The 24,556-nt window shown below is 45.9% G+C and overlaps 1 protein-coding gene across 7 annotated transcripts in view; it reads right to left on the bottom strand.

Annotated features, from left to right (window-relative positions):
- LOC110504295 (DNA-binding protein SATB2) overlaps positions 1-24,556 on the bottom strand; it is a 68,585-nt gene that overhangs the window by 5,589 nt on the left and 38,440 nt on the right. For 4 of the 7 annotated variants that reach the window (XM_036974636.2, XM_036974638.2, XM_036974637.2 and 1 more), the window contains 9 exons: positions 19,202-19,328; positions 17,772-17,895; positions 16,272-16,374; positions 15,232-15,282; positions 14,370-14,944; positions 12,880-13,092; positions 11,593-11,730; positions 10,449-10,601; positions 9,109-9,303 (listed from right to left, as the gene is read on the bottom strand). In XM_036974636.2, the coding sequence (XP_036830531.1) occupies positions 9,109-9,303; positions 10,449-10,601; positions 11,593-11,730; positions 12,880-13,092; positions 14,370-14,944; positions 15,232-15,282; positions 16,272-16,374; positions 17,772-17,895; positions 19,202-19,328 (1,679 nt within the window). The remainder of the gene's footprint in view (positions 1-9,108; positions 9,304-10,448; positions 10,602-11,592; positions 11,731-12,879; positions 13,093-14,369; positions 14,945-15,231; positions 15,283-16,271; positions 16,375-17,771; positions 17,896-19,201; positions 19,329-24,556) is intronic. The other 3 variants (XM_036974639.2, XM_090229977.1, XM_036974640.2) reach the window with 1 other exon arrangement.

The following is a 24,556-nucleotide window of genomic DNA, read 5'->3' as shown; positions in this document are numbered from 1 at the left end:
ATGAAATATTCAGCTAAAGCCTTAATGAGGCCCGGTTCTCTTGGGGCTACAGGCAGACCAGGGGTGGGGAGTGTATGTGTGTGTGTTGGGGCTGCCTGGGACAGTATGTTGCCACCGGAGACACCATTAACACACAGATAAATATGTAATGACGGAAAATACAGTTTCTGTTGGTTTTCTGCATGACTTCATCTTTCCTGTTAATCGGTGTGTGTTTTTTCTTCCTTCTCTCTCCTGTGTCACCAGGCCTGGGGAGTGAATGAGTCACTCTGTGTGTGTGTGTGTGTGTGTGTGTGTGTGTGTGTGTGTGTGTGTGTGTGTGTGTGTGTGTGTGTGTGTGTGTGTGTGTGTGTGTGTGTGTGTGTGTGTGTGTGACTGAGCCTGTCTTTGTTGCATAGGTGTGTGGCTTGAATACTGAGTTGTTTACAGTGCTTATACCGTAACTGAGATCATGTGAAAGTACTATATATCTGTGTGTTTCTAAGTGTTTCTGTCTCTATGTGTGTATGAGGGTGGGCTGGCATATGACCTTTTTGCGTGTTCAAGTGTGTGTGTGGCAATCATTCCACTTATCAGTAATTAAACCATTAAGTTGGCTGTGGTTTACTGAGCTAAGAGCTGAACTCAGCTGCTCAAACTGACAATTAGCCCATCAGAGCAACCAATAGGTTTATAAAAGTGTTTGCACGTGTAGCCTACGAATGAAACGACATAAAGAGAGGGGCAGCAGAGAGAACAGTCTGTGTCTGTCTGTAGAAAGAAGGGAGCTTGTTGCCAGCTCCCTTGTTGCCAGCTTTCTAGTCCAGCGCTCTTGTGGTCTCAATCCACGGTGCAGTCAGCACAGGGGTCCAGGCCACAGTACCCACTGCCCACACGCACGCAGCAGAATTACATTTAGCAATAACAATAGAGAAATTATTCATAAGGGCTGGGCCTGCCAAATTAGCAGAGGGATGCACTTACTGCTCAACACATGGAGGCATAAACAGAGCAGCAGATACTGTACTGCTGGAGAGGAGAGCCAGATAGCCAGCCCAGCGTCATCAGGGCAGGGTCAGTCATGGAGAAATGTGATGCTGTCCCCACGGGTGTGAGAGGGGCTGAGTAGGTAGGGGAGCACAGGACACACACAGACGCATGCACACACAATACACACACGATTCCACCTGTGGATCTAATGGACACGCAGTCACACATACAGTACTTGTCACATGATACTGTAGATATACAAAAAGTGCAGTCGTTGATTCATAATTCATTATGAGTCGTTTTGTTTCGGTCAGTGGTTGTGTGGGGTCGGCGGGTTGGCCGATTGTTCACATAAAACCATACAAAAGCACTTCCAACAGCACATACAGTATAGCATAAAGCACTTCCAACAGCACATACAGTATAGCATAAAGCACTTCCAACAGCACATACAGTATAGCATAAAGCACTTCCAACAGTACATACAGTATAGCATAAAGCACTTCTAACAGCACATACAGTATAGCATAAAGCACTTCCAACAGCACATATAGTATAGCATAAAGCACCCCCAACAGCACATACAGTATAGCATAAAGCACTTCCAACAGCACATACAGTATAGCATAAAGCACTTCTAACAGCACATACAGTATAGCGTAAAGCACTTCCAACAGCACATACAGTATAGCATAAATCACTTCTAACAGCACATACAGTATAGCATAAAGCACTTCTAACAGCACATACAGTATAGCTTTAAGCACTTCCAACAGCACATACAGTATAGCGTAAAGCACTTACAACAGCACATACAGTATAGCATAAAGCACCTCCAACAGTACATACAGTATAGCATAAAGCACTTCCAACAGCACATACAGTATAGCATAAAGCACTTCCAACAGCACATACAGTATAGCATAAAGCACTTCTAACAGCACATACAGTATAGCATAAAGCACCTCCAACAGCACATACAGTATAGCATAAAGCACTTCCAACAGCACATACAGTATAGCATAAAGCACTTCCAACAGCACATACAGTATAGCATAAAGCACCCCCAACAGCACATACAGTATAGCATAAAGCACTTTCAACAGCACATACAGTATAGCATAAAGCACTTCCAACAGCACATACAGTATAGCGTAAAGCACTTCCAACAGCACATACAGTATAGCATAAATCACTTCTAACAGCACATACAGTATAGCATAAAGCACTTCTAACAGCACATACAGTATAGCTTTAAGCACTTCCAACAGCACATACAGTATAGCGTAAAGCACTTCCAACAGCACATACAGTATAGCATAAAGCACTTCCAACAGCACATACAGTATAGCTTTAAGCACTTCCAACAGCACATACAGTATAGCATAAAGCACTTCTAACAGCACATACAGTATAGCGTAAAGCACTTCCAACAGCACATACAGTATAGCATAAATCACTTCTAACAGCACATACAGTATAGCATAAAGCACTTCTAACAGCACATACAGTATAGCTTTAAGCACTTCCAACAGCACATACAGTATAGCGTAAAGCACTTACAACAGCACATACAGTATAGCATAAAGCACCTCCAACAGTACATACAGTATAGCATAAAGCACTTCCAACAGCACATACAGTATAGCATAAAGCACTTCCAACAGCACATACAGTATAGCATAAAGCACTTCTAACAGCACATACAGTATAGCATAAAGCACCTCCAACAGCACATACAGTATAGCATAAAGCACTTCCAACAGCACATACAGTATAGCATAAAGCACTTCCAACAGCACATACAGTATAGCATAAAGCACCCCCAACAGCACATACAGTATAGCATAAAGCACTTTCAACAGCACATACAGTATAGCATAAAGCACTTCCAACAGCACATACAGTATAGCGTAAAGCACTTCCAACAGCACATACAGTATAGCATAAATCACTTCTAACAGCACATACAGTATAGCATAAAGCACTTCTAACAGCACATACAGTATAGCTTTAAGCACTTCCAACAGCACATACAGTATAGCGTAAAGCACTTCCAACAGCACATACAGTATAGCATAAAGCACTTCCAACAGCACATACAGTATAGCATAAAGCACTTCCAACAGCACATACAGTATAGCTTTAAGCACTTCCAACAGCACATACAGTATAGCATAAAGCACTTCCAACAGCACATACAGTATAGCGTAAAGCACTTCCAACAGCACATACAGTATAGCATAAAGCACTTCTAACAATTTTGTTGGAGCTAGGAACACAAGCATTTCACTTCACCCGCAATAACATCTGCTAAATATGTGTATGAGACCAACATTGAATTGATCTGATTTGATTTGATTTAACAGCACATACAGTTGTGTGTCTAGTGTACAGTATATGTGTGAGAGGGACTGAGTTGAGTAGCAGCTGGAACACATGTGTGGTCTGGCTGTGGTGACTTGCATGGTGGCGTGTGTGTGTGTGTGTGTCTGTCTGTGTGTGTATGTGGCGGGTAGATGTGCTGCATGGATTTTGATCTGGGTTTAGGGAGGGGATTTCCTCTCCTGACTGTGTCAACTTGGACAACAAAAACAGGAGAGGGACACACATGCACCGAAACAAATACAGTCTGACAGACTTTCGTCCTCCTTGGCCTAACCATAAATTGTCCCACCCTCTCCAAGATCATCCTTCCTTATCATGTATCACTCTCCTTCTTCGATCTATCACTTCATTATACTTCCTCTCCTCCTGGTGTGGCCCATCTCAGTCCCTCCTTCCTTCTGTGTCCTCTCTAATATGAACAACTTGTGGAGTATATTTTGTCTCCTCTCTGGTCTGGTCTGGTCCGTGTGTTTGAGGAGCTAGCTGAGGAATATGTTAATGGTGGCACAGTGGTAACAACCACTTCCTTTCTATGATGAGCCGTTAACAAAGATAGTGGATGAATGAAGATAGTTCACTCCGGCAGTTTAGCTTTGAAAAAAAATTGTCAGTTCTACTTAACTTGGTGTGTCTCCCATATACACCAATGCAACAGCAGCTGTGTCTGGTCTACTTAGTTCAGTGTTTCCCAACTCCGTTTCTCGTGTGCCCCAACAGCACACATTGCTTTTGTAGCCCCGGACAAAAACACATGATTCATCCGCATGGGGACAGACAGGGTGGGGACAGACAGCCCATCTCATTATGGAGCGCAGTTCAATGCATGTAGACTTATCATCTCATGGTAAATGTTTTTCTTGTGACAGGTAGGCCTACATTTGCTGCAGCATAGTCTATGCTACAGTAATATAAAGACTGACTGTCTAATTTACCCATCTCCATCTGGCCTTCGGGGGTCACCTTATTTTCTTATTGAAAACATTATTTTATTTTATTGCAGCTGCAGAGTTTTAAAACAGCCTATGACTAAAATATTGTTGCTTTAAATAAATCCATGCGTGTGCACTCTCTCGCAGTCTCTCTCTCTCTCTATCAATTCCATTGAAATTGCATCCAAAATACTGTAGATAATCCTGTTCTAGATTGATATATGGCCCTATATATAGATGTCCTAGCATACCTCTTTCAGGCAATACAGTCAATGCAGTATTAGCCTTATATTTACAGTGCCTTGCGAAAGCATTCGGCCCCCTTGAACTTTGCGACCTTTTGCCACATTTCAGGCTTCAAACATAAAGATATAAAACTGTATTTTTTTGTGAAGAATCAACAACAAGTGGGACACAATCATGAAGTGGAACGACATTTATTGGATATTTCAAACTTTTTTTTTTAACAAATCAAAAACTGAAAAATTGGGCGTGCAAAATTATTCAGCCCCCTTAAGTTAATACTTTGTAGCGCCACCTTTTGCTGCGATTACAGCTGTAAGTCGCTTGGGGTATGTCTCTATCAGTTTTGCACATCGAGAGACTGACATTTTTTCCCATTCCTCCTTGCGAAACAGCTCGAGCTCAGTGAGGTTGGATGGAGAGCATTTGTGAACAGCAGTTTTCAGTTCTTTCCACAGATTCTCGATTGGATTCAGGTCTGGACTTTGACTTGGCCATTCTAACACCTGGATATGTTTATTTTTGAACCATTCCATTGTAGATTTTGCTTTATGTTTTGGATCATTGTCTTGTTGGAAGACAAATCTCCGTCCCAGTCTCAGGTCTTTTGCAGACTCCATCAGGTTTTCTTCCAGAATGGTCCTGTATTTGGCTCCATCCATCTTCCCATCAATTTTAACCATCTTCCCTGTCCCTGCTGAAGAAAAGCAGGCCCAAACCATGATGCTGCCACCACCATGTTTGACAGTGGGGATGGTGTGTTCAGCTGTGTTGCTTTTACGCCAAACATAACGTTTTGCATTGTTGCCAAAAAGTTCAATTTTGGTTTCATCTGACCAGAGCACCTTCTTCCACATGTTTGGTGTGTCTCCCAGGTGGCTTGTGGCAAACTTTAAACAACACTTTTTATGGAGATCTTTAAGAAATGGCTTTCTTCTTGCCACTCTTCCATAAAGGCCAGATTTGTGCAATATACGACTGATTGTTGTCCTATGGACAGAGTCTCCCACCTCAGCTGTAGATCTCTGCAGTTCATCCAGAGTGATCATGGGCCTCTTGGCTGCATCTCTGATCAGTCTTCTCCTTGTATGAGTTGAAAGTTTAGAGGGACGGCCAGGTCTTGGTAGATTTGCAGTGTTCTGATACTCCTTCCATTTCAATATTATCGCTTGCACAGTGCTCCTTGGGATGTTTAAAGCTTGGGAAATCTTTTTGTATCCAAATCCGGCATTAAACTTCTTCACAACAGTATCTCGGACCTGCCTGGTGTGTTCCTTGTTCTTCATGATGCTCTCTGCGCTTTTAACGGACCTCTGAGACTATCACAGTGCAGGTGCATTTATACGGAGACTTGATTACACACAGGTGGATTGTATTTATTATCATTAGTCATTTATGTCAACATTGGATCATCCAGAGATCCTCACTGAACTTCTGGAGAGAGTTTGCTGCACTGAAAGTAAAGGGGCTGAATAATTTTGCACGCCCAATTTTTCAGTTTTTGATTTGTTAAAAAAGTTTGAAATATCCAATAAATGTCGTTCCACTTCATGATTGTGTCCCACTTGTTGTTGATTCTTCACAAAAAAATACAGTTTTATATGTTTATGTTTGAAGCCTGAAATGTGGCAAAAGGTTGCAAAGTTCAAGGGGGCCGAATACTTTCGCAAGGCACTGTATCTAATTCATGATGGGTTATGCATAATAAGCTTCTAACTTATAGCCACGGTCTCTTGCACAATACGCACGAACCTGTGCTCTGCTGGCCTCTCTCCTTGAAAAACACTCCTTAGCTCTTGGAGTCCCAGGCAGGAAAAGTTAGACTAGAATGGCTTGCTGGATTTCTTATTCCAATAGACTATTAGAAGAGGGTCGTAAGCTCTCGTTTGCCGAATGTTAAATACAGCAGCCAATAGAACACAGGTAGTTTGAAAGAAGGGCGAACGCATGATGGCGGCAGGCTATAGCAGTTATTTATTCAGACCCATAACCATTCATTCTTCATGAAGCAAAGTGAAAGCCTACTGCATCTAATTCTAGTCCTATTTTATTCAAGGATGTCATTAGAATGATGAAGATAAGGACAACAAAACTTGTTTCATTTTACTGGAATAAAGCAACAAGGACGTAGGCTAATAACATTAGGGGAAATATTATGAAAGGTATATATGCATCAGCCTACTAATACTAATTTATCATGGTCTGAATGATGTGTGTAATTCCAGTCCATATAATACAGTATAATACAGTACTGTAATACAGTTCACACTGAAAAAGATTAGCCTACTGGAACTAGTTTCATTTATTTAACCAAGAGAGCATATAGCTGGCTACATCTTTGGGCTTTTATGTTTTTCTATTGTGCGTAATGTGCAGTAGCCTATATCACACAGTACCAGTCAAAAGTTTGGACACACCTACTCATTCAAGGGTTTTTCTTTATTTTTACCATCCAAACTGGCCATCCAAACTATGAAATAGCACATATATGTATCATGTAGTAACCAAAAAAAGTTTAAAAACAAAACAAAATATAGTCTACATTCTTCAAAGTAGCCACCCTTTGCCTTGAGGACAGCTTTGCACACTCTTGGCATTCTTTCAACCAGCTTCACCTGGAATACTTTTCCAACAGTCTTGAAGGAGTTCCCACATATGCTGAGCACTTGTTGGCTGCTTTTCCTTCACTCTGCGGTCCAACTCAACCCGAACCATCTCAATTGGGTTGAGGTCGGGTGATTGTGGAGGCCAGGTCATCTGATGCAGCACTCCATCACTCTCCTTCTTGGTCAAATAGCCCTTACACAGCCTGGAGGTGTGTGGGTCATTGTCCTGTTGAATGATAGTCCCACTAAGCGCAAACCGGATGGGATGGCATATTGCTGCAGAATGCTGTGGTAGCCATGCTGGTTAAGTGTGCCTTGAATTCTAAATAAATCACAGACAGTGTCACCAGCAAAACACCCCACCACCATCACACCTCCATGCTTCACGGTGGGAACCACACATTCGGAGATCATCCGTTCACCTACTCTGTGTCTCACAAAGACACAGCGGTTGGAACCAAAAATTGCACATTTGGACTCATCAGACCAAAGGACAGATTTCCACTGGTCTAATGTCCATTGCTCACGTGTTTCTTGGCCCAAGCAAGTCTCTTCTTCTTTTTGGTGTCCTTTAGTAGTGGTTTCTTTGCAGCAATTTGACCATGAAGGCCTGATTCACACAGTCTCCTCTGAACAGTTGATGTTGAGATGTGTCTGTTACTTGAACTCTGTGAAGCATTTATTTGGGCTGCAGTTTCTGAGGCTGGTAACTCTAATGAACTTATCCCCTGCAGCAGAGGTAACTCTGGGTCTTCCTTTCCTGTGGCAGTCCTCATGAGAGCCAGTTTCATCATAGCGCTTGATGGTTTTTGCGCCATAACTGACTAAATAACTGACTAAACTGACATGTCTTAAAGTAACGGACTGTCATGTCTCTTTGCTTATTTGAGCTGTTCTTGCCATAATATGGACTTGGTCTTAACACAACACAACTGATTAGCTCAAATGCATTAGGAAGGAAAGAAAGGCACACCTGTTAAATGAAATGCATTCCAGGTGACTACCTCATGAAGCTGGTTGAGAGAATGCCAAGAGCGTGCAAAGCTATCATCAAGGCAAGGGTGGCTACTTTGAAGAATCTCAAATCTCAAATATATTTTGATTTGGTTGCTATATGATTCCATATGTGTTATTTCATATGTTTGATGTCTTCACTATTATTCTACAATGTAGGAAATAGAGAAGAAAAAAATAGAGAAAACCCTTGAATGAGTTGGTTTGTCCAAACTTTTGACTGTTACTGTAGTTCTATTTCTATGCTTTGAAAGGCTTTTGAATGACACTTCCGGTTTTGGCGGGAAATATCGGGTTGCCCGGGAGAAAAGTGATGTATTCTGGGGATGGAACATTTATAAAATATCGGGAAAATATTAAACCGTAGTGTGCACACGCATGACTTCAGTTTTAATGAATAATTGCATGTGTATCCTCAGTGTATTTGGTGCAATAATGACCCTGGCTGGAGAAAGTAAATTTAATCAGCAGAGCTTGACTACTGTACATCTGTGTAGGATGCTACATGCTTACATGTGTGTGTGTGTGTGTGTGTGTGTGTGTATGTGTGTGTGTGTGTGTGTGTGTGTGTGTGTGTGTGTGTGTGTGTGTGTGTGTGTGTGTGTGTGTGTGTGTGTGTGTGTGTGTGTGTGTGTGTGTGTGTGAAAAGGTTGTAGGGGGCCAGTCCCGAAGACTCATTCAATATGTGAGAAGGTTGATATCAAACTAAAGGAGAGTGATATTCTTGCCATTATCCATTCAAGTCTGCAATGACCATCCCTCGATCCAGCATAAGCAGTAAGTTTTTTTTATTTGTATAATATTTGATTTTAGCAGCAATGATATTACAAACATATCAGACATAAGGAGCCATGTTACCCTCGAGCATACGGAGCCCATGTCCATGCGCGCGGACCATACCACTAAGGTTAGGACTCAGGTTAGGGAAATCTGATGCTACATCAGCTGGTCTCTCTCACCTGTGGTTCTTGGGGCAGGTGTAGTACAGTATGCAGCCTCTCACTGTGGTGGTGCCTGGACTCCTCTTCATACACCAGGTCTCTGTCTGTCTGGAGCAGGGTCAGGAACCTCCGGATGGTACACAGATTCTCCCACAGAGTACGGTTCTCTGGGCTAGGGTTCTCCTTCCACCGCAGCAACTCACACAGCCAGCCCTAAGAGGGGTAGATGGGAGCAGAGACAGGAGAAGGGAGGGAGGAAGGGAGGGGAGAAAGGGATGGGGAGTGGGGGGGGAGATTTGATTATCTATGCTAGACTAGGCCAGTCTTTGACACCAGCTGTTGTGTGCATCCAGCCTCCACCAGCATGCAGTGTTAATAACCTGATCAGTTCTCATCCTCCCTCTCATCCCCCATCCCCCTCTCACTCAGCATCCCCCTCTCATCCCCCATCCTCCTCTCCCTCAGCATCCCTCTCTCCTCTCCTCTCTGGGCCAGCTGCAGCAGATGGGTGCAGTGAGCCATGACCCCCAGCCCAACTCTGCCCAGCCACCCCCGGACCCCTGAACCTGGGAGACACAGCTTGATCAATACACACACACACACACAAACACACAGGTAATATTTTCTCACAAACACGCACGCAAACAGTGTCCTCACTGTAGATATCCATTCCCACAACACCATGTCTTCATGTGCTCTAAACAGTTTGTGTGTTTGTTGAAGGAGTCTGTGTGTGTGTGTGTGTGTGTGTGTGTGGGGGGGGGGGGGGGGGGGGGGTATCATATGTCTGAATCAGTTCTTCCCCAGGTTGGTATTTGGCTTATCTGTCTGGTATTGTTTATCTACTACTGTGGAGACACACTGACTGTCTGATATAACAGCCTGGGGAAGAGGGTTATCAACCCTGCTCCATCCGCCACCCACATCACGAGGACAGGAGAAACTGCCCCTAAGCACTGACAGGGGCCACATATGTTTGCATTCCCTTAACGATTAAGGTTAGGATTGGGAGTTGGGTACAATAGGTTAGGATTGGGAGTTGGGCACAATAGGTTAGGATTGGGAGTTGGGTACAATAGGTTAGGATTGGGAGTTGGGCACAATAGGTTAGGATTGGGAGTTGGGTACAATAGGTTAGGATTGGGAGTTGGGCACAATAGATTAGGATTGGGAGTTGGGCACAATAGGTTAGGATTGGGAGTTGGGTACAATAGGTTGGGATTGGGAGTTGGGTACAATAGGTTAGGATTGGGAGTTGGGTACAATAGATTAGGATTGGGAGTTGGGCACAATAGGTTAGGAAAGCTGTAGCAGGATAGGGACAATGTCATGGGTCATGGGTGAAACAGGCCTCTCACCTGGCTCTTGTTGGCAGCCACCTTGGCGAACAGCGCCTGAGACACCTTCGCTCTCTTCATCTCCTGCTGGATCTCATCATAGATACCTGACGTGATGTTGACCAGAGACTCCAGCTTCAGGGGCAGGTCTGGGTTGAGGCATGGCGGCTTGGGCTGAGGGAGGATAGGTAGGAGGGACCAGGGAGAGGCGGCCCATAGAGAAAGAACCAGTTTTTAAACCAGGAAGTTGTACCAGAGTTTGCCTGAATGGGTAACACTGCCAACTCTAGTTCACATGTTGTCCCTGTGCCAACGACCAAAGTTTAGGTTTCAAGTAAGAATGACAGGTAATCAGTTGACGATCAGTCAAAGTTTTTTCTTCTTTTAAACAAACATTAGACTCATAGACGTACATGTTCCGACATGGAGAATGTTTACAGATTAAAAGTCATTAAGCCATTCTCTCTCCTCTTCTTTGTAGTTTCTGTTTGAATGACTCTGTATTGAATCTCAGTATGTTTTCTTATAAGACTTTGAGGTTTATCTTTGCAGGACCAGACTAGTAATCTGGCATTCCCAAGCGTAAACGATGGCAAGATAAATTTATACAGACATAATAATGATAGTACACAAATTCGTCCCAGAATGAGTGTTTGTCCTTTGCATCAGAGAGAGATTGTTATCTGTGATGTTCCTAAAAGGCCATGTGGGGTTAGGAAGCACATCCAAATGAATTGTCCCTTTGCTATAGCATGTTCCTATGACAACAGGCTGTATCTTTATTGTAAACAATACATTTTCTTGGACATTGGGACTATTTCATTTGTTCCACATTACCATGCAAACTAAATCAATCATAGCAAGTATTTGACATACTGTACACAAACATTTCAGCCATGTCTGATCAAAAGGAATTCTGTGTGTGAGGTACATTCTGTGAACAAGCCAAAAAGGGATTGTTGATGAATACACGGCTCACAAAGGCTCAAGTAGTACTGTATTGCGAGACATAAAAGTATTGTAGATGGGTGAACTGAGACATAAAAGTATTGTAGATGGGTGAACTGAGACATAAAAGTATTGTAGATGGGTGAACTGAGACATAAAAGTATTGTAGATGGGTGAACTGAGACATAAAAGTATTGTAGATGGGTGAACTGCTCACCGAGTTGGAGATTTTAGTCTTATTCTTCCAGATAGAAGCCCAGGCGTCAGGAGTGAGCTGTTCGTCCAGACCTCTCTCCCACACCTTCTGCATGAGGTGGCATGGGACATGGTTAGTGATGGTCGGTCTAAATACGTCCTGTCAAACATTTCCATTGTTACCATCTTGTCATCGAACATCACACGCACAAAACATAGAGACACAATCAATGAGATGTATTTATGTGCCTTTTCTCAACATATAGTTACATATGGTTAGATCGGTGTCTTTAGTACTATCCCCTTTCCCAGTCTATTTTTTAACCCTGACTTGGTAGATCCCCTCGAGTGGAAGACTAATCTTTTTTTTAAATAATGTTACTTAAAAAAATAATGTAGCCTCTATTTCTCCCCAATTTCGTGGTATCCAATTGGTAGTTACAGTCTTGTCTCATCGCTGCAACTCCCGTACGGACTCGGGAGAGGCGAAGGTCGAGAGCCGTGCGTCCTCCGAAACACAACCCAACCAAGCCGCACTGCTTCTTGACACAATGCCCACTTAACCCGGAAGCCAGCCACACCAATGTGTCGGAGGAAACACTGTACACCTGGCGACCGTGTCACCGTGCACTGCGCCCGGCTCGCCACAGGAGTCACTAGTCACTATCATCCCCTAACCTGGACGACGCTGGGCCAATTGTGCGCCGCCCCATGGGTCTCCCGGTTGCGGCCGGCTGTGACAGAGCCTGGACTCGAACCCAGAATCTCTAGTGGCACAGCTGGCACTGAGATGCAGAGCCTTAGACCACTGAGATGCAGAACCTTAGACCACTGAGATACAGAGCCTTCAACCACTTAGATGCAGAGCCTTAGACCACTGAGATGCAGAACCTTAGACCACTGAGATACAGAGCCTTCGACCACTGAGATGCAGAACCTTAGACCACTGAGATGCAGAACCTTAGACCACTGAGATGCAGAACCTTAGACCACTGAGATGCAGAGCCTTAGACCACTGAGATGCAGAACCTTAGACCACTGAGATACAGAGCCTTCGACCACTGAGATGCAGAACCTTAGACCACTGAGATGCAGAACCTTAGACCACTGAGATGCAGAACCACAGACACCAACCAAACCAACCGCCAGACAGAAACTAAAACATACAGACAATATAAACCATCAACAAGGCACAAAGACAGACAAGACACACCACAATCAACCAGACACACACAGGCCCTGCTGTAGAGGAGCTTGGTGGAGAATGTCTATGGTAGTTTTGGAGGGCAGTGGGTGGTGGGCGGGGTACCTGTGAGAGGCGGGGGCCCCCGGGGCTGGAGCTAGGGGTAGGGGGCAGGCCGACAGGGGGGTTCATGCTGCGCTCACGCTCCTCCTGGTAAATACGGTCTCTCTCCCCCTCAGGGAGGTTGAGGAAGTTCTGCATGGCTTTGAGGTTGACCAGCAGGGACTGAGAGGCAGAGCGAGGGTCCTCCTCCTTCCGCAGGATCTCCGACAGCAGGCCCTGGTGCACACACACACACACATGCACACACGCCGCAAACGTATACATTTAGAATGAGTGGTTGCACACACACGCACTGTACGCACTCGCTCGTACAACCATGTGCATGCATGCACGCACAACACACACATGCACACTTCACCTGCCCTAAACCCTTCATGTGAGCTCCATATTGGCTCTAATGGGGCGTGACTGTGTGTGAATGCAGCAGGTGTGTGTACTGCTGGGAGGGCGGAGAAAGAGACTGAACTGGAGCGGGGAAACACAGCAAGCTGTGGCATCAGCTTACCTCACTCATAACTCTCATTAAATTGAAACTGGCTGAAACCCCCGAGGAGAAACCAAATCATAGAAATATTACTGCTGACTTATCTCAAAGTCATCCCAATATTCCAAATCGTTTTGTAAATGGGACATCAGCATTGACATTACGTTATTCTATCCTCTCATCCTGTCTTCAGTCCTTTACCCCTGCCCTGCACTGCACTATGTGTGGCTACATACTTGGTGGGTTTCCTGCCCTGTATTCTGTTGAAGGCCATCCATGTATGGTCACCTGTGTTCTGTTACCTATGTCACCTGTGTTCTATGGTTACCTGTGTTCTGTTACCCATGTCACCTGTGTTCTATGGTTACCGGTGTTCTGTTACCTACTGTATGTCACCTGTGTTTTATGGTTACCTGTGTTCTGTTACCCATGCCACCTGTGTTTTATGGTTACATGTGTTCTGTTACCTATGTCACCTGTGTTCTATGGTTACCTGTGTTCTGTTACCTATGTCACCTGTGTTCTATGGTTACCTGTGTTCTGTTACCCATGTCACCTGTGTTCTATGGTTACCTGTGTTCTGTTACCTATGTCACCTGTGTTCTATGGTTACCTGTGTTCTGTTACCCATGTCACCTGTGTTCTATGGTTACCTGTGTTCTGTTACCTATGTCACCTGTGTACTATGATTACCTGTGTTCTGTTACCTATGTCACCTGTGTTCTATGGTTACCTGTGTTATGTTACCTATGTCACCTGTGTTCTATGTTTACATGTGTTCTGTTACCTTGTCACCTGTGTTCTATGGTTACCTGTGTTCTGTTACCTATGTCACCTGTGTTCTATGTTTACATGTGTTCTGTTACCTTGTCACCTGTGTTCTATGGTTACCTGTGTTCTGTTACCCATGTCACCTGTGTTCTATGTTTACATGTGTTCTGTTACAGTATATCACCAGCATTCTATGGTTCCCTGTATTCTGTTAACTGTGTTCTGTTAGTCTGGTTACCTGTGTTCTGTTGAAAGCCACGCGAGCGAACACAGCCTGTGAGACGCTAGCTCTCTTCAGTTCGTCCCTGACGTGCTGGTAGATATCAGTGGAGACTTCCGCAGCAGACGGGTTGTTCCCGGGGTCCCCAGGGCCCCCTGCCTTGGAGGGCCGAGGGATGGGAGGGTGGTTGAGGAACTGCTGGTTGAGGGCCTGTGGGTGCTGGTGGGCTAGCAGGCGGTTAACAGCGAGCTGCTGGTTGATGAGGTGAGCCATGGCTAGCTGCTGTCGGACAAGCTGAGGGCTAAGCTGGGGGGAGAGAAGCCCGCCTGGGCCAAGGAGAGGCTGAAGGGAGGCTGGAGGGCCGGGAGGGGGGATCTGGCCACGCAGAGGGGGGCTGTGGTGGAGCTGGCCGTGGGGCGAGGGAGGGTGTTGTTGTTGGGGTTGTTGTTGTGGGGGTTGGGAGGGGTTGTGGGGGTCTCCAGATCCACCCTTGAGGAGGGTACCTCCACCCCCTCCAAGGTGGCTGAGCTGGGCCAGGTGGGGAGGGGGACGATGGCCCATGACACAGAAGTCTGCCAGGCTGTCTCTCTCCACTGGGGAAGGAAAAGGAAGGAAGGAAGGAAGGAAGGAAGAAAGAAAAAAAGAAAGAAAGAAAGAAAGGAAGAAAGAAAGAAAGAAAGAAAGAAAGAAAGAAAAAAGAAAGAAAGAAAGAAAGAAAGAAAGAAAGGAAGGAAGGAAGGAAGGAAGGAAGGAAGGAAGGAAGGAAGGAAGGAAGGAAGGAAGGAAGGAAGGAAGGGGAGATGAGTGTGATGCTGGTCTAACATAGTGGGCCACATTCTAACTTCAATCATAGAAACAGTACAAACAGTGGATTCCTCACCTTTGATTTCTGAATTATCTCTTCCTGGCCACATCTTCTCCAGATAATCTCCTAGGAAACGAGAGAAATAGAGTGAGAGATGCAACACTTAACAACACAAACACCTACTGTACACACATTCCTCTCCTCTACACCTATGCGCACTTCTCGACTATGACTGACAGGACAGCCAGTCAATGGGTGATCACCCATTACTCACTGTGTCCACATCTGGAGGCTAGTGAACGTACAGCATGTGTTTTTCCCTGCCAGGCAGAGACCAGAACTAATAGTGGAGTGGCTGTGTAACCCAACACTGCATCAACTCACTCTGTCAGACAACCGCTGCCTCCCTCCACATCACTTTATTCTCCTCTGGTCTCTCTGTGACTCTGTGTTTGTGGTTTAGGCTTTGCTTTGATCTGTCCGGCAGGGTAATTATAGAGCTATGGGGGAGTGTGTGTGCGTGTGTGTATGTGTGCGTACACATGTATGTGTGTGCGGGATGGGGGACAAGGGGGCTGGAGAGTAGGGGAGAAATTGTCCCATGCAGGCGTTGTGTGCTGGATGGGCGGATGGAGAGACAAACAGACAGACAGGCTGAGGAGGGGTCAGTGGTCTGTGTGTGACTGTCTGTGAGGCAGGCCTGTGTTGTACTGTAGAACCCCCTGTGGTTGTGGTTACACTGGACAGATCAGCTGGTTCTAATAAAGAAGAGTCAGTGCTCCCTGTGTGAAGGAGATGCCAGTTAACAGGCGACTATAGATTTCCTTTATTATCTTCTCTTCCTCCCTCTTTCAGATGGCAGCCAGGGGTCAGGACAGGACTGGGAATGGCCATTGGCCGCTAATAGGCTGTCACTCAAGTGGCTTGGCCAATCCAGTACATAGTAATCATTGGCTAAGGTATAGGTTAGAGAAGGACAGCAGACAGTTAGTAAAGTGGTTGTGAGACGGTTCGGGCTCCCAAGTGGTGCAGTGGTCCAAGACACTGAGAATTGGTCTAAGACACTGAGAATTGGTCCATGCTAGTTGGGAGTTCCCAGAGGTCACAATTCTAACCTTTGATTTTCTTGTACTTCTTGTACCAGCGTCCAAATTCCTGGCATTTGGCAGTGGAGACATTGGCATAGTAGGAGCTGTTTACTATTGAGGAAATCATACTCTGTAGAGAGAGAGAAGGAGAGAGAAGGGGAGAGAGAGAAGGAGAGAGATGTTTAATTGGCGATCAATTTGAATGCTCGCTCACTTGCACACACAAACACACACATACACAAACTATCATTGAAAAATATATACATATATCACCAGGGGAAGCCACCCATTGAAATCTAGCCCATCACCATAGCAGCACACATGGATGCAATTGACGCAGGGATCAACACCCACGCATTGAGCTCCATTTAAACACAGCATGCACAGATACATAAATAACACACACACATAAAGTCATTTGGGGAATTCTAGGTTTCTACATTGTGTAATAAGCATGGTCTCCTATTGAGATGAATTACATTGAAAATTGTACACTGTCTCTTTAAGAGTGTCAGCGAGGTTCTGAGAGATGGCGTGTGAATCTGTCATTCATTCATTGCTATGATGATTGATCTTCTGAAGAAGCTATGTCTTTTCCATTCTTTCTGTGCCCCCTAATGTTCAGATATACTGGTAAAGTTACCAGGTTGTTAACTAGCTAGCTAACGAGGTAACATGACTTAACGAAGTGTTAATGGCCTGCGTCATGGTTTATGAATATAAAATGCAGGCCTGCCAATGGAGATGCATAAAGCTGCAGCGCCAATGCGCATTAGAAGGAAAGAAACGTAGTGCAGGTAATGGGTCGCAACGTTTGAACAGTAGGTTCTCTTAGTTATGGTGCGACCATCACTGTCACAAATCTGCGCTCACTTTTTCTCTCCATGACATAGACTGACCAGGTGAATCCAGGTGAAGGCTATGATCCCTTATTGATGTCACTTGTTAAATCCACTTCAATCAGTTTTCATGAAAGGGAGGAGACAGGTTACAGAACTATTTTTAAGCCTTGAGACAATTGAGACATGGATTGTGTATATGTGCCATTCAAAGGATGAATGGGCAAGACAAAAGATTTAAGTGCTTTTCAACGGATATGGTAGTAGGTACCAGGCGTATCGGTTTGAGTGTGTCAAGAACTGCCACGCTGCCAGATTTTTTTACCCTCAACAATTTCCCATGTACACCAAGAATGCTCCACCACCCAAAGACATCCAGCCAACTTGACACAACTGTGGGAAGCATTGGAGTCAACATGGGTAAGCATCCCTGTGGAACGCTTTCGACACCTTGTAGAGTCCATGCCCCGATGAATTGATGCTGTTCTGAGGGCAAAAGGGGGTGCAACTCAATATTAGGAATGTGTTCACTGTTCAGTGAACACATTCCAGTTTTGTGCACTCAGTGTATATTTAGGAGCATATGCGACCAAAATTGTCACATTTTTAGATCCCTGATTGTGAGAGAATTGAGCAGATCAGGGTAGTATTGGAGTGTTGTGGAGGTTTGATAGGGGTGCAGTATCACCTGTGAGAGGGGGCACTCCTTGGCCAGTGTGCTCTGGTTCATCTCCTTGAGAAGCTCCTTGAGGGCGTTCCTCACCGTGGCGTGGTTCCACTGCTCTGACGGAAGGTCCTCCAACTTGGCAAAGCTACAGAACCATAAAAAAAGTCAGTCACTTCCTATTTCCTGTCCTGGGGCTGGTTGCACGTAGCCTCGCTAATCTATACTGAATGCTGTTTTCAGTCTGGTTTAACAAGGTTAGGTTGCACCAGCCTTGTGTAAGTTCATCACTGCATCATAGTGACTGAATTCTTGAAGTCAGAACTATTTAGTCAATAACTAGGGAATTGGTCTACACTGTCCTATCCAGATATTGTACTATTCCACAAACCACCTATTTATTTGCCTCAACTCACATCAGTCGCTAAGGGCAATACCAAAGATTTTTATAACTAACCCAAGATAGACCACAGCCTGTTGTTTCCAATGGGAGCAAATTAATCATAGTGGGCAGATCCAAGCACGAGCTAGCGAGATCCTGTTGGCACGTTCTAGCATGTTAGAGAACATCTTCTCTGTGAAGTGAGAGTGTGCAATAACTAAATTCGCCCTTGCACTCCTTCTAAACAATGCCATTAAAAAAAAAAACTTTGGCAAGGTTTGGGGAATAGAAGTCTATATTGAGATCAAATGTTTCTTTGATGAGAATTTTTGCAGAATGTCGGCCAAAATCCATCTTCTCCCACTGCCGGCCAATGGGCTTCCTCTCATCACCATGGCAATACTATACATGTCAGGCAATACCATCATCATGGAGACAGATGTAAACAAAGCTGGATGGTATGCGACAACACAATAAGGACCACATTCCAATTATCTGGAGTCTATCCATCTCTGTTTATCTGGCTATCAGGGCCATGTTCACTGATTCTTTGGAAAAGTGCAAGTTACTGACATGAAAGCCCTCTTGGAGAAAAATGCAGATAATAAATCAATCTCTGATGTTGGGATCTGGGCTAGCTGGCTCCTTGGATCGTTCCCAATTTAGATTTTAAACCTAATACTCCACAACAGTAAACTGTTGAACTACAGAGGCCTATAGTGAAAATGTAGAAAATGCCAAGATGACATCAGTCACCCAAAGGAACTCTGTCTGATTTAATAACATTGAAATACTCCAACTTTATTCCAACAGTTGGAATGTTGTAGTATCTCCAAAATCAATCTAAACAGTGGAAATACAAAGCCTTTCAATAAATTCTGTCACTGTAAGTTTATAGTCTGTGTAGCTAAAGCTATATTTGCCCACCACATTTTCCTCCTCACCCCTCAACAGCAAGTAACACACACACACACACACACACACACACACACACACACACACACACACACACACACACACACACACACACACACACACACACACACACACACACACACACACACACACACACCTCTGTAGCTGAATGCGGAGGGTGACCATGTGATAGACATCCAGCAACATATCAGCCACCGTGGCTTCAGGAGCATCTGATAGGAAGTGAATGGGCAGAGGGTTCCAACGACCCACCTTGATGATGCCTGAAAGAGAGAGCGAGAGATAGCGAGAGAGAGAGAGAGAGAGAGATAGCGAGGGAGAGCGAAAGAGAGAGATAGCGAGAGAGAGAGAGAGAGATAGCGAGAGAGAGCGAGGGAGAGAGAGAGAGAGATAGCGAGAGAGAGTGAGGGAGAGAGAGAGAGAGAGAGAGAGAGAGAGCGAGAGAGAGAGAGAGAAAGAGAGAGAGAGAGAGAGTAGTGAGACAAATAATATCAGCTCCCCCCGCTCAAAAACACACACAGTAATAGGGAGAGGTAAACTTAATTAACCCCCAACATCATTATATTGTTCCATGACATCATCACCACAGTACTTAACCCCTGGTAACACTGCCCAGAATAAAACCTCCATGAAATTGAGAGGATCAGAGAATATGTGCGTGTGTGTGCGTGTGTGTGCGTGTGTGTGCGTGTGTGCGTGGGCAGTATGCACCTACAGAAAACATGGCTTTGCAGGGAGAACAAAGTGTTTGCACTTCGGGGGTTGCTAACAAAGTGCCAGTTGGCACATGACTCCCTATCTGTCCGTCTGTCTGAGTGTGTGAACATGTGGGTTTGCTGTCTGTGTTTGTGTTTACGTGCCAATGGATATCTGTCCAGGTGTGTGTGTGTGTGTGTGTGTGTGTGTGTGTGTGAAGGTCTCTCTCTCCCAGCGGACCAGTTCCTTTGAGGCTGCACAGCAGATAGAGCCTTATCTATTAGAACCTTATCAACTATGGAAGAGACACCCAATGAGCTAGCCCCATTAACATTAACCACACACACACACACCGGGCAGAAGACGTCAACATAGCAGACAGACAAGACAAGACAGTGTATAGAAGGCTGGGGCAACACGTCAACCCACTCAGTAATACCTGCAATAAAACAGGTCAATGGTTGTTTGATCAACCTAAATTGAACGCTGTAAAAGTGGCCCTCATTGTATGAGGGAGAGGTGGGATGGGTTGGGCAGGGTAATACGAGGAAACTATTCTATAGAACAGGTTTGTCAGGGTTGGGAGAGATACCCCAACCCCTGCTGCCACTAATTGAGTGGTGCAGGCTTTTGTTACAGCCCAGCCTTAAAACACTAAAAACTGCTGTATAATTCACCACTATATTGCCTCAGAGACAAAGTGTCTGATGTTGCTCATGGCTGTCATTAGTCATATTGAGAGTTGGAGCAGAGAATAAAGAGATACATTATGTCTGTATTTCTAATGCGTTTTCCTCTCCTCACTTACCACTACACTACACACTACGGTTCCCTGTAGTTTGTGGGTGTTCTTTAGCTTTGTATGAAAGCCTTACAAATAAATGTCCATCTACAACCCACGCCAATGATCTACAAACAGAGCCAATGAGTGTGGAAAAAGGAGAAAGGGAATAACTGCGTAAGATCTGGACCTCTTAGATATAAATAACAGAACAATAATACTGTAAACATGAACACACAGAGGGCCTTCCCTGAGACTCTTGCTGACTGGAGCTGTGAAAACTAAACAATGCTAATCACATTACTATCCTCTAAATCAGAGCCAGACGGGACCTGATAGATATCTCTCTCTCTCTCTCTCACACACACACACACACACACACACACACACACACACACACACATATATATATATATATATATTTATATAAATGTGTGTGTGGGTGCACACAATCCAATCTAATAGTCAAACAGCTTCAGTGTCGTGCATCCAAAGAAGCAGTACTGTATTGCTTTAAAAAACACAGACGTGGTGGAGACAATGGGACATTGCCCAACCATAACACTGCAAAACACATTTCCGTCCTATTCTTTCAACAATAGGTGTTAGTCTCAGTTGTGCCCTGTACTAAAGATGGGTTAAGTGATCCAATCCTTCAGTCCCAGAGAGGAAGGCAAGGAACTCTGCTGTTTCTTCCACTACTAACTGTGTATCTGTGGATAGATATTTTGCCCAGATACTGAATTAGTGAGGAAAAGCTATGGAGACAGATGAAGACAATTTGTGTAGAACTGCCCTCCTTCATCCCCCTCCTCTCAGATCATTTTCCCTCTCCTCTCTCTGAGTGCTTTCTGTTTATATAGCTCGGTTAGCTTTGATTTGGGAGAGTTGATCTGCTTTCCTCATTGTGTGTCACATTGTGTAGTGGAGGGTATAGGCCGGCTGGCTATGGGGTCGGAGGACAGTGGAGGGTATAGGCCGGCTAGCTAGGGGGCCGGAGGACAGTGGAGGGTATAGGCCGGCTAGCTAGGGGGTCAGAGGACAGTGGAGGGTATAGGCCGGCTAGCTAGGGGGTCAAAGGACAGTGGAGGGTATAGTCTGGCTAGCTAGGGGGCCGGAGGACAGTGGAGGGTATAGGCCGGCTAGCTAGGGGGTCAGAGGACAGTGGAGGGTATAGGCCGGCTGGCTAAGGGGTCAGAGGACAGTGGAGGGTATAGGCCGGCTAGCTAGGGGGTCAGAGGACAGTGGAGGGTATAGGCCGGCTAGCTAAGGGGTCAGAGGACAGTGGAGGGTATAGGCCGGCTAGCTAGGGGGTCAGAGGACAGTGGAGGGTATAGGCCGGCTAGCTAGGGGGTCAGAGGACAGTGGAGGGTATAGGCCGGCTACCTAGGGGGTCAGAGGACAGTGGAGGGTATAGGCCGGCTAGCTAGGGGGTCAGAGGACAGTGGAGGGTATAGGCCGGCTAGCTAGGGGGTCAGAGGACAGTGGAGGGTATAGGCCGGCTAGCTAGGGGGTCAGAGGACAGTGGAGGGTATAGGCCGGCTAGCTAAGGGGTCAGAGGACAGTGGAGGGTATAGGCCGGCTAGCTAGGGGGTCAGAGGACAGTGGAGGGTATAGGCCGGCTAGCTAGGGGGCCGGAGGACAGTGGAGGGTATAGGCCGGCTAGCTAGGGGGTCTGAGGACAGTGGAGGGTATAGGCCGGCTAGCTAGGGGGCGGAGGACAGTGGAGGGTATAGGCCGGCTAGCTAGGGGGTCAGAGGACAGTGGAGGGTATAGGCCGGCTGGCTAAGGGGTCAGAGGACAGTGGAGGGTATAGGCCGGCTAGCTAGGGGGTCAGAGGACAGTGGAGGGTATAGGCCGGCTAGCTAAGGGGTCAGAGGACAGTGGAGGGTATAGGCCGGCTAGCTAGGGGGTCAGAGGACAGTGGAGGGTATAGGCCGGCTAGCTAGGGGGTCAGAGGACAGTGGAGGGTATAGGCCGGCTACCTAGGGGGTCAGAGGACAGTGGAGGGTATAGGCCGGCTAGCTAGGGGGTCAGAGGACAGTGGAGGGTATAGGCCGGCTAGCTAGGGGGTCAGAGGACAGTGGAGGGTATAGGCCGGCTAGCTAGGGGGTCAGAGGACAGTGGAGGGTATAGGCCGGCTAGCTAAGGGGTCAGAGGACAGTGGAGGGTATAGGCCGGCTAGCTAGGGGGTCAGAGGACAGTGGAGGGTATAGGCCGGCTAGCTAGGGGGCCGGAGGACAGTGGAGGGTATAGGCCGGCTAGCTAGGGGGTCTGAGGACAGTGGAGGGTATAGGCCGGCTAGCTAGGGGGCGGAGGACAGTGGAGGGTATAGGCCGGCTAGCTAGGGGTCAGAGGACAGTGGAGGGTATAGGCCCGCTAGCTAAGGGGTCAGAGGACAGTGGCGGGTATAGGCCGGCTAGCTAGGGGGCCTGAGGACAGTGGAGGGTATAGGCCGGCTAGCTAGGGGGCCTGAGGACAGTGGAGTGTATAGGCCAGCTAGCTAGGGGGCCTGAGGACAGTGGAGGGTATAGGCCGGCTAGCTAGGGGTCAGAGGAGAGTGGAGGGTATAGGCCAGCTAGCTAGGGGGCCTGAGGACAGTGGAGGGTATAGGCCGGCTAGCTAGGGGTCAGAGGAGAGTCGAGGGTATAGGTACCTATTTAGGATATATCCCCATGAAGAAAATAACATTAATATCATTCATTTATGTATAGGACAGATCAGGGACCCATGACCCTAACCTTAACCCAATTCTGTTACCGGGTGTAAATCCACTTACTGTAGTTCAACAACCAAAATATATATTTTTTTAAGTCAAGGTGTCATGTCATAGCTGGCACCCCATTCTCTCTGCAGACATCTTTGAATCTTAATTCGGAGTGGATATTTAACAGAGTTTTTGGAGAATATTTTACCGAAATTCTGTTACCAAACTTTGCATCTGCACTGTTTTTGTCAGATGTTTGGTGTAAATTCTTAAAAGTAGTCCTTGTGTATAGAGTTGCATGGTTTGTTAAACTTTGAAATCAATGTTTTTTTGTTTGGCATGCATTTTAAAGTGCACAAGTATGCATACACACGCATAGCAGTGGTGAATTCATTATTAATGAATCAGTTTTGGCCCCTTGTTATATGGCCCCTGCTTCATGTCCATATTTTTTTTAATAGAAATCATTGTTCCCGTTTCCACATAAAAATTCCGCCTCCCAAAGACGTCCCTTCATGTGGCCAACTGGTGGCTTGGCTTGTGCCAATATGTGCCCATCCACACAAACACACACAGGCTTGTCCTCTTTCCTTCTCCTTTTCTCTCTCTCTCTCTCTTAAAGGCGCTGCATGGTCAATCCGCAGTCTTCATTGGCCGTGCAGCATTTACGGTGATATGGCCTCTGCAGAAGGACATTCATACTTTTTTCACTTTGCCAAGCAGCGTTGAGTTGTTGTGAAGGAAGTTGTCAAAGAGGTGAGTTTGCATTTATACAAGACCTCCCGCTTTCACCAACCGTCAACCAATCATTTCAATGCGAGGTATACAGAGCCTTCCCCATTGTTATAACATTTGAAAGGCGCCCAGCGATGTGGTACTGAGATCAGTTTGGCCTCTGCGTGCCTCCGGACGCTTCGCAATTGCGTCACACCATGAATACGCGCCTCTGACCACATTTTGGTATCAAGCATAAATTGGCTCTTACTCACAGACACACAGAAACACGTATGTCTACACACGCACACACAGACACACACACAGCGACAGAATCACACACACACAGACACACACACAGCGACAGAATCACACACACACACACAGACACACACACAGCGACAGAATCACACACACACACAGACAGACAGACAGACAACGACAGTCAAACAGACAGACAGAGAGAGAGAGACACACACTGACCTATGGAACAAGGCTTAAGCGATGCAGCAGGCTAGCTACACACGAAGGGCTCCTCATTCCAAGCTGGTTCCAGTTCTCGTACCCCCTCCCCCCCCCTCCCCTCCCCCCAG

This window comes from Oncorhynchus mykiss, chromosome 3, assembly GCF_057628025.1.
Source record: "Oncorhynchus mykiss isolate SJ-2025 chromosome 3, ASM5762802v1, whole genome shotgun sequence".
Lineage (NCBI taxonomy): Eukaryota > Metazoa > Chordata > Actinopteri > Salmoniformes > Salmonidae > Oncorhynchus > Oncorhynchus mykiss.
Note: the sequence above shows the minus strand (reverse complement) of the source record. Positions and strands in the feature narration are given on the sequence as shown.